This window comes from Acartia tonsa, chromosome 5 (assembly GCF_053477335.1).
Source record: "Acartia tonsa isolate MP-2025a chromosome 5, ASM5347733v1, whole genome shotgun sequence".
NCBI classification, from domain to species: domain Eukaryota; kingdom Metazoa; phylum Arthropoda; class Copepoda; order Calanoida; family Acartiidae; genus Acartia; species Acartia tonsa.
Genome location: NC_137264.1, coordinates 15,218,940 through 15,230,196, shown reverse-complemented (window position 1 = coordinate 15,230,196; position 11,257 = coordinate 15,218,940). Strand labels below are relative to the sequence as shown.

Here is an 11,257-nt window from a genome sequence, read left to right as displayed (position 1 = left end):
TGAAAACATTTAACTTTTAATTAGTTCTGAATTTCGAAGAAAAATAAATTTTATTTACCCAGAAGGGGAAATAAGAAACAATATCTGGAAAACGACAATCAATTGCGTGTTTAAAGTCAAGTTTACATCAATTGTTTGTTTTGTTGGAGATCTTAAGGAATTTTACGATGGACGATAAATAAATATAAATCCCCAATGAATACAATCAAAATCATCCCTTCTAGGATTAAATTTATCAACCAACTATTGAATCTTCCTTCCTGTGTTTTAAAGTGCTTAAAATGAATCTTCATATCCATGATAACTTTTGTCATCCTTCTTTTAATATTTAATCAAATGAAAATTTTTATTTAAAATATAACTATATTTTAAAATAATTTATTATGTATAAATATTTAGTAGTTTACTACAAAAAATAGTTATAAAAAACAACAAGATATGTTTATAAAATCACCATTGAGCCTACTCAATGTAATTTGGCACTATGTAATTGAGTTTACTTTCTTTGTAAATCTTCCTTTTGTTGCACATTATTGTCCTTGTTTAATTTATCTAGTTCTTGAGTATTTGTATTGATTTCAATCTCTTTCAATTCCACTTTGGGATAACACATTGATAGATATCTAAAAATAAGAACAGTAAATAGTAATACATTAAATGTTCAAAAATATCACCCATTAAAAACAAGAAAGGTGAAATTTTTATCAAGTTTGGAAATTTTTCTTGGTCGTCCAAACGGACAAAGATATGTCTAAATCGCATTTGGAAAAAAAAAGTTTTCCCTACCCAAGAAATATAGGGATGAGACAATGCAGAATAAATGAACCTATCTCTCAATCATTTGGAGAGAGTTAGGAGGTTTTTTATTTGTTCTTTTCAATCTTAATCCCCTAACAATAGCAATCTAAACCATGCACTGGTTTATGTATAATTCATTAATTTTTTTTTTGAATTTTCATTTACATTGTCCCTTCTCTCTCTGAACTTTTCAGCGATACAAATTGAACTTTGATTTTGAACACCTGCCATACTGAAAATTTTACCTGGATTTTATTTTATGATCAGGTGGCAGCGAGTCAACTAGTTTCTTCACTCCGGAACTTATTACTCCTATGGCTAAATAATTGGATAGATAGTAAGTCAATGAGATTTTTTACTCTTTAAGATCGTAGTAACCGAATATTAATGAAATAAGAGTGACACATTAAAGAAAGTATACCTATTAGGAAAGCTCCAATTAGACTCCAAACTCCTGGCATTTCCTACAAATATAAGATATTATATGTACTTACAAGTGAATACCCAAAAAGGGTTGGAATAATTTGTCAATAATATTAGAGCTTTATATTGGTCATTAGGTGTTTTATACTGTTTAACTTAAGGGATACAGCTTTTATTAACATTATGACACACACACAAACATCTTATTACTCAATCAAATAAAATTTTACCTTAAAAACTGCCATTTGGAAAACAAATGCAAACAAAATATCTCCAGCTTTTCTAACTATTATTAAACAAATTCATATTTTGATAGATAGATTGATAGAATGATTTCACAAGGAATAATCCTCCTTCTAAAATGAAGGGATCATCTAATGGCCATAGGAAATCTTATATACAGTGTGTTTTTTATTATGAGAACTTTTTTGAAAGCAATTTTACCCCACTTATAGTTATCAGAATTTAATGATTAATGGCTTATTTTCTTCGTTTTTTATAACCATTTATAGAACATCAAAAAAATATTTCAGTTTTTATTAAAAAAGTACAGTAAAATCAAAAATTTAAAACCTAGGTGTCAACATCTAAAAATGGTTTTAGCGCATTTTTCTCATGCTCAAATCTTCTACCCTTTGCAAGAATGGCTGCAAAACGCTTAAAAGTTGAGATACAGAGTTGAAAATTGATACAGATACTTTTGGGGACATACACTAGAACATATAAAAGTTTGAAGGCTATATCTCAACCAGGAAGGGAGTATTGCCCCCCAAAGTGGACTACTGAAAATCCAATTTATTTCTTGCAAAGGGTAGAAGATTTGAGCTTAAGAAAAATGCGCTAAAACCTTTTTGAGATGTTGACACCTAAGTTTTGAATTTTTGATTTTACTGTACTTTTTTAATAGAAACTAAAATATATTTTTGATGTTCTATAAATGGTTATGAAAAACGAAGAAAATAAGCCATTAATCATTAAATTCTGATAACTATAAGTGGGGTGAAATTGGGGTAACTGCAAGTTTTGCTTTATTTCAATAGATATTAGATTAAATAACATCCAACAGACAACGGACTTAATAAGCTTGACCCTTGTCTGGAAGTCCTAACTGTACAAGCTAATGAGTCGTGCCTGTTTTTGGTGCAAAGCATTTCCCCTTCCCTTATTAGTAGCGTCTCGCCCCTGGCATAGAAGTAATAAAATCACATTTTAATTTTGCATATCTTTTGTAATTGATAATGCAATCCAACTTTGACAATAAACGAAACTTACTTTTGCCTCTATCATGATAAATAGAACGATTATATGGCATATTAGCATAAAGTGGCTGTTGGGTACTGAAATTGCCACCATTATGTTTAAAAAATAAATAAATAATGGATAGAGAGTAGTTGTTTGTTTGTTTATTTGTTTGGGGCATGTTTGGTTAGGTTAAGTTGGGTACTGGGTAGCTTTAGGCCCCGTAGAGATTAAAGATAGGAAAAAAATACCCTTTACACTATTCCTTATTTTCAATTTAGTGTATAAATAATAGATGGTTTCAGTGCTTGCTCAACAGGCACTTTGAGAGAAAGCACCGATAAGACTATCCTTTTTTGTAAAAAAGTATATTTAGTCTATATTACTTGAATGTGCCATTATCAAGATTGAATTTACATTTACCTTGATTAAACTATTTGCGTAATCACTATTCTTTGATAATATCAGGAAGAGAAGGGACAATGGACTGTTATATAATCTTGTACCCAAAGTTTTAAAAGCAAACTCTCTAAAAAACTTTGGTACTTTTAATCATTCTTGTTTAAACTAGTAGTTTACAAACTTTTCAGCCAGTAATTCTGGGGTAGTTATAATGGAAAATATTATTTATCATCAATGGGGATATCCATTTAATAATCCATTGTCCTCTCCCTTACAATCCCTGGATGATATAGTTGGACAGATTAACAGAAAATCGAGAGAGTAAAAAGAAAGAAAGAAAAATAAAGAAATAGATAAATAGAAATTTTTTTTTTTCAAAAAGAAAGAAGACAATTATGACTGTTAGTAGCGCAGCACTATCAATTTAAGCACATTTTCATAAAAATGAAAATAGTTAAAGGATAAATATTATATAATAATATATATCAGGTTATTTAGTGTAATTTGACTTGAAATCTTGAAATGGCCATTTCAGGCAAGAAGGAACGGCTAGGATTTTGTTCTCAACTGATTCTACCAATAGGTCCTATTTTTAGATTTTAAGATAACTGAATAATTGTTAATGTCAAATTTTTGGAGGTTATTGTAAATATATCTTTGTTATATTCAAAAAGATGCATCTTTTATAAATTCTGTCAAAAGCAATGACATCATGGATAAGACAATGGACGCCAAACTGATGTAAATTTTTAATAATAAACAAAATAAACACTGTGAAAATTAAAATTATTGGTTGAAAAGTTTAAATTTTTCTAGTTTTTCTAGACGAGCTTTGAGAAGAAAAAAAACTTTTATAATTTTATGAATTTTTATAACCTAAACTGATTTTTCCAGCTTCTTCAATCTAAATTAAAAATATAGGAATAATATATAACTTTTAAAAACTAAAACAAAGAACGTTGTCTAAGTTGTAAAATGGTTTTAGGTTTTATATTGGGTTAAGTGATTGCCCCACAGGGTTAGGGAATTGGCCCCGCAGGGGCTAGAAATAGGAGAAAAGCTACTGTGAAAAAAAAGAAGAATCGCCCCTTAAGAAGCGTTGCCACGAAGGTGACTATACCCGAAATACATATAAACCTTAATTGTAGAATATCAAAGCAACAACTAAAAAGATATTAAATGAAAAACCTGTAAAGCCACAGTGAGCATGACCTGTGCAACAAATGATAGCAATCCAATCATCATCATACTTATCCTTAACAGTTTTATGCAATAATTTTATCTCTAGCTGTCTCCAATCAGCTGGAACCAACAGCTGATATATTTTTAGAAAAAAAAATATTTGTAAAGGTTTCGTTATTTTGTTGGGAAAGCTTCAAATCATTAAAGACCTTTCTATCTGTCTCCCGAATATTACTCTACAATATTTAATCTACTTGTTTTTTCTTTCATTTTACTTGTTAGCTTTACCTTATTCCTGAGGTGGATTCTTAAAATAAATTTGCCCCACTAATCGCTTATTGGGGCAAAATTGTTTTCGTGAAAAATCCACAAAAATCACATTAAAAATCTACAAAAATTAAACAAAATCATAGAAGGGTTATGAACATAAGATTTTATTTAACTTTGTAGATTTTTTATGTGATTTTGGAGGATTTTTCACGAAAACAATTTTGCCCCACTAATCGATTAGTGGGTCAAATTTTTTTTAAGAATCCACCTCTGGTTTCAAATTAAATTAAAAATCATGTTACAAATAATTATTATATTTTTAGATACTGCACAGTAAGAGATATAAGTTTTCCGGAATTTTAATGTAGGGAGTAGATTTGAAATCTGCATCAAATTTTAAGGATTGTTTATAAAATTCGTTTTTTGTATAATTCTTTATCTAAAAGCGGAAATACATTTTAAGTTAATTAATTTTGACCAATAGGATAGTTGGATTTTAAACTACCTGCTCTCTAATTGGTTGAATGATGTACGACATCCTATCAGAGCGCAGATTTTTTAAATCCACCAATCACGGATGCCAAAATTAATTAACTTAATTTGCATTTCCGCTTTTAGATAAAGAATTATACAAAAAATGAATTTTATAAAAAATCCTTAAAATTTGATGCAGATTTCAAATCTACTCCCTACATTAAAATTCCAGAAAACTTATATCTCTTACTGCACAGCCCAAAGTTTCACTTGTGTAAATGAAATACTTTACTCATAGGTAATGTTAAACCTCATGCTAAAACAGTGTCTTTATACAGTTATCTTTATATAAGAGTAACATAATGTCTATCTGTATGTGTGTGTAGCTTAAGTTCTCGCTGACTACTGGTTCTCCTTTACAGGAAGGCTTCTTATAGGTCTAAAAGAGGTTTAAAATTATTTTGGGGTAGTGTACCTCAACCCTCTTAGGAGAATCAACCCATAGTAAATATCTCCCCAACCCCTACCCCCATTATTTCCCAATAGTTACCTATCATATCCTTCACAAGAAGGAGCACATCCATTTCCGAGGAAAGCCATAAAAATACCAGATTCTATAACGCCAACAGTGCCAAAAAAGGAAAGAGTTACAGAGTAGTGAACCCCCTAAAATAAATTATAGTTATTTGTCGCAGCGTATTTTAGACAGCTTTCCGTGAATAATAAAATGAATAATTATAAAATTAAAAGTAGGTTTGTTTTCCCCGAGAGGCTGAAGGCTCGGGCTAACTAAACTGGTATTAATTTTATGATCTATAATTTAATATTCGTGGAAAATTATATGTAATACAAGATTTTTCAGGGAACAGGTTCTTATCTAGCGGATATTAGTCGGTTTCGAAGCGATACTGTAATAAGTATTTTTCCTAACCTACAAGTTTTTTTTGACCCTTCAGTTTTGTTAATGTTAAGTATAAAATGAATAGAAATTAATTTTTTAAAATAAATTTCATGTTTGCTAAATGTAGCTTACCAGATAATAAAATAAATCCAGTTTTTGAATATTTTTAAATTTTTATGAACGAGGAAAATAATATGTCCTTTAATATCTTTCAATGTTAGACTGATGGACGTGCGGACATACACAGATTGTAAGGCATCTGCCCTTAAAAACATACCCTTAATTTTCTTAATATAATATACACCGTAGCCTAAAATATTAAATAAGGATTAAATGGACAGATAGAAATAAATAAATAGAATGGGTAATAGATAGATAGATTGTTGACTAACATATTGATAAATGTATAGATAGATAGCCTGTAAAAATGTAACACTAAGCTATATAGCGGCTATTTTACTATAGATAGATAGATAAATAGAATAGACAGATAGATATAATAGAAAGATAAATAGATAAATAGATAGATGACCTGTAAAAGAGTACCGCCAAAAATCATAACAGCGGCTGTTTTACTTTAGTTAGATAGAATAGAAAGATAATTAGATAAATAGATAGATAACCTGTAAAAGAGTACCATTAAACATCATAACAGCAGCTGTTTTACTATAGACAGATAGAACAGAAAGATAGATAGATAAATAGATAGATAACCTGTAAAAGAGTACCATTAAACATCATAACAGCAGCTGTTTTACTATAGACAGATAGAACAGAAAGATAGTTAGATAAATAGATAGATAACCTGTAAAAGAGTACCATTAAACATCATAACAGCAGCTGTTTTACTATAGACAGATAGAACAGAAAGATAGTTAGATAAATAGATAGATAACCTGTAAAAGAGTACCATTAAACATCATAACAGCAGCTGTTTTACTATAGACAGATAGAACAGAAAGATAGATAGATAAATAGATAGATAACCTGTAAAAGAGTACCATTAAACATCATAACAGCAGCTGTTTTACTATAGACAGATAGAACAGAAAGATAGTTAGATAAATAGATAGATAACCTGTAATAAAGTACCACTAAACATCATAACATAGGCTTTTTTACTATAGATAGATAGAATAGAAAGATAGTTAGATAACCTGTAATAAAGTACCACTAAACATTATAACATCGACTGTTTTACTATAGATAGATAGAATAGAAAGATAGTTAGATAACCTGTAATAATGTACCACTAAACATCATAACAGCGGCTGTTTTACTATAGATAGATAGAATAGAAAGATAGTTAGATAACCTGTAATAAAGTACCACTAAACATCAAAACAGCGGCTGTTTTACTGTAGATAGATAGATAAATAGATTGATAGATAGATAACCTGTAATAATGTACCACTAAACATCATAACAGCGGCTGTTTTACTGTAGATAGATAGATAAATAGATTGATAGATAGATAACCTGTAATAATGTACCACTAAACATCATAACAGCGGCTGTTGTATACATTTCACTATACTCCAGATCTAAACAGTACAGGAAATCAGAAAAAAAAATATTCAAATACCCAGGGAGGAAGTGGACAAGAAACTGTTTATCATTCCAGTCCCCAAAGTTTTAAATTAACGTCTTCTTTTTGGCTGGCTCAACAACTTTGAGGACTTTTATTGAATTTTGATTGTTTGGTTTATTAAATTGAGTGTGTATACGTTTCAATCACTAATTGTAATTTAGAAAAGGGGTAATTTTGTGTGTCATCATTAGGGATGTACATTAATTTATCGGCCATTGTCTTAACCCTTTAGATCCCTGAAAACAGCAGCTGTAAATATTTGTTTCTTTGTTGTATTTAAGAATTCTCTAGGCTTTTTTTTATCTCTTTAAATTTTTCTTGAGGATTTTTTTTCCGGATGATTTTTTTTATAAAATTGACCTACTGCTATAGCCTAAAAAATATAATCTAAATCCTGATCCTGCCAATGCAGGGGCAACTATTCTAACCAACAATTCTACAAAAAATCACGAAACCTTATTAAGCATCTGGTGGTATATTTTGTTTTTGTCATGTAAGGGAAGAGGGATGGGAAAGAAGGGAAGGAAAAGGGAAAGGGGGTTGTGGGGAAATTTTCATTTAGAGTTGTTTGTTAGCATGTCCCTGCTGCCAATGACAAATTATCTTTGTAGATTAAATTTTTAAAAAAGACAAACACATCCACGAATACGAAGCTCAACAAATACCATTATTTCATTCTAAAATGTTTCATTTTACGAGTAAAACTATCCCTCTCGGATTTTCGAACAGTCCAATATATAGAAAAACTTCACTTTAATTGATTAAACGAAATAATTCTCACCATTAGTGTTTCCAAAAATGAAGGGAGGCCTAATGATGAAAACAGTCCCGGATAATGTTAATAGGATAGTGAACACATCAAATGCTCGAATTGGTTCCTTAATATATAAATACATAGAAACATAGGTAGATAATTTTATCCTCTAAGATAAAGAAGTAAGGTTTTTTTCTGAAGCTAAAGATCACAGTATTGTACTTTTCAGGGCAGCTTTATAATTGTCTTTAGATTGTTTTGGGCTATTTTACTGGCCTCCTTAGCCCTCGCCTTTATGCTATGAGCAAAGCAACTAGTACTTATAACAAAATAACAGGATCTGTATGTGTCCTAAGAGAAATAGCCCTATAAAAATGCCTTCCTGCCAATTTCATTTGCTTTTTCTTTTTAAAACTAAAAAAATGGGGGATTGTCGACAGGGTAGAGACCTCTAGGAGCGTGTCCGCTAGTTTAAAACACGTAGGTGAACAGTATTATTTGTCGATTAGAAAAAAAGTTACTAGTTTACCTTCAAAAATAGTCGTGCAAATAACGTAACCCATATCGGTGAAGCCGCGGCTAAAAAAATACATCACATTGATAAATGTTTTAAATTCAGGGACTTTACATTAATATACGCAACCCCATTGTGGTCAACAAACCTACCCCATTAAGTTCACTGTAATCATAGGTAGGAAAGTTTGCTTTCAGAAGGTGTCGGGTCGTTAGAGACGTTAATATTGGTAGTTACTGCTGATATGTCTTGCACGTGATACTAATAATCGGAGAAAAAGAGGAGGGAGAATACCCTAGCCCTACAAAAATGCGCAACTCATTTCTATGCTCAGTTGAAACTTCCAGTCAAAGGTCGATCAATCAAAGGGTTGATCGGATGTTGTCCTTAGGTTCTTTAAATGATGTTTTGAAATCAAAGCGAACCCTGTCCCAACAATGTAATTAACGAAAATCTTACCTATCATATTGGCATCAGCCATAGGCATGTGTTTGAGCCCAAAATAATGAATAATAAGGTTGGAGACTCCAAATAAACATCGTAGTAACAGGAAGGGCACATCTTTCTTATTTACTGTCTAATAATAATAATCCAATTTGTATAACATTTTTAATGAAATAAAGCTTTTAGATCAGCTAAATGCTTTTTACAGGTATAAATTTAAAGTATAAATGTATTGTAACCAGACAACTACCTGCCCCCTTATCCATGACCTTTTTTGTCTGCTAGCAAATTGCTTTCTGCTCTTTTGTAGCGACTTTGCTGTGTTAATATTCCCGAATCTATTCTTTGATTTTCAAAGACCCAATTGAAAGTCGGCACAAGGTCCCTGGGAAGGGGACATACAGTTATTTATAACCCCTTCTCCCCTCTAGTGTTTAACTTTAATTTATCAGGAACGTAAAGTGCCTGTCTGTCTGTCTTTCATACAGCTATGGAAAAATGGGATTTACATGGCATCTAAAATTTTAAGTGAAAATTCCCTGTACAAAAGTTAGTTGGTCCATTCGTCCGTCTAAAATGCTATTTACATGGCTGTAATTAGTAAGATCGTTATTGATAAACAAATTGGACACAATAAAAACTGTCCCAAATTTGTATTAATTTTGAGGAACACGACTCCAGTGACGTCATATTTTTCTTTCCCGAAAAAGGGAAGGGGGGAAGAAAATCTCTTCAAAAGAGATGGGGAAAACCCCTTTTTCTCCCATCTCTTTTTTCTTCCCCCCTTCCCTTTTTTTCTTCCCCCCTTCACTTTTTTTTCTTTCCCCATTCCCTTTTTCGTAACTGGAGTCGTGTTCCTCAAAATTAATACAAATTCGGGACAGTTTTTATTGTGTCAACAAATTGGTGTCCGTGTTTAGAATTTCATGTTCTAAAATCTAGATAAAATCAGAATTTGATCCATGATATACTACTTCTAGATGTTGCCACTCTTGTTTTTTTGCTAAATATTTTGTTTTATACCTCATTTCTATAGAAAACAATAGGAAAGGCGGGCAGACAAATCCCCCAAAATCTGAAGAAAGCTATTGAGAAAGAATCCATTCCATTTACCTAAATTAGCAAAATATTTGTAAATTTGATGAATCAATATCAATTAAACTATCAATAAATCAATAAATGAATCTATTAATAATTCTATGAATCAATATATCTATCAATTAATCTATTTATCTATCAATCAATCTATCAATCAATCTATCAATCAATCAATCTATCAATCAATCTATCAATCAATTTATCAATGATGTCTATCAATCTATCTATCAATCAATCTGTCAATCAATCTATCAATCAATATATCAATCAATCTATCAATCAATCTATCAATCAATCTATCAATCAATCTATCAATCAATCTATCAATCAATCTATCAATCAATCTTTTCAATGAATCTATCAATCAATCTATCAATGCATCTATCAATCAATTTATCAATAAAATCTACCAATCTATCTATCAATCAATCTAATAATAAAATCTATCAATCAATCTATTAATAAAATCTATCTATCAATAAATCTAATAATAAAATCTATCAATCAATCTATCAATAAAAATCTATCAATCAATCTAATAATAAAATCTATCAATGAGTTTATCAATCAATCTTTAATTTATTAATTATTCAATATTACCCATTGTACAATAGCATTACAGATAGCAAATAGAATAGCAGATAGCAATGCTATTAATATACCAAGAAAAGGTAACTTTGCTATGCAATTTGTAATTGATTTTAATCTATTTTGTTCAGTTCTTATACTACTGTCTTTGGGGCATAATTCACTGATATTACTGGTAGAATTTGTTTCATTTATATCACTTATTTTTAATGGTGCACTTTCTATATTTTCTTTTTCTGTGTTTTTATATTGTTCACTCATTGTTATCTAAAATAGAGAAAATTAATTTCTATTATAGAGCAGCTATTAAAATCTGACGTCAAACAAGGACGCTGTAGTCGGTAGAAAGCTTGGACGCACAGACAAACCTCATTTATAGAGAATCTGCGCTACAAAGACTAATATGGCAAAGCAGTAAAAAAAATTTTGTTTAGAATTTGGAGTATTAAAGATTTTTTTTCTATGATTGAGAACTGTTTTTACATATTATATTTTTATAAAAACATGTTACTAAATGTCTATAGATGTGCACCTTATCTTCTACTGTTTAAGCAAAAAAATAATTTAAAATGTTTCACT

The 11,257-nt window shown here is 30.3% G+C and overlaps 1 protein-coding gene across 1 annotated transcript; it reads right to left on the bottom strand.

The window, feature by feature from the left end:
- Nucleotides 1-364: 364 nt before the first annotated feature.
- Nucleotides 365-10,976, bottom strand: LOC145320256 (solute carrier family 35 member G1-like). Its single transcript, XM_080162684.1, has 14 exons — nucleotides 10,691-10,976; nucleotides 10,016-10,105; nucleotides 9,008-9,125; nucleotides 8,564-8,613; nucleotides 8,062-8,158; nucleotides 7,169-7,233; nucleotides 5,967-5,999; nucleotides 5,339-5,454; nucleotides 4,051-4,117; nucleotides 3,739-3,766; nucleotides 1,452-1,507; nucleotides 1,220-1,262; nucleotides 1,044-1,116; nucleotides 365-623 (listed from the first exon to the last, which is right to left on the bottom strand). The coding sequence occupies exons 1-14, from the start codon at nucleotides 10,937-10,939 to the stop codon at nucleotides 497-499; spliced, it is 1,212 nt and encodes a 403-aa protein (XP_080018810.1). The 5' UTR covers nucleotides 10,940-10,976; the 3' UTR covers nucleotides 365-496.
- Between the last annotated feature and the right edge of the window lie 281 nt (nucleotides 10,977-11,257).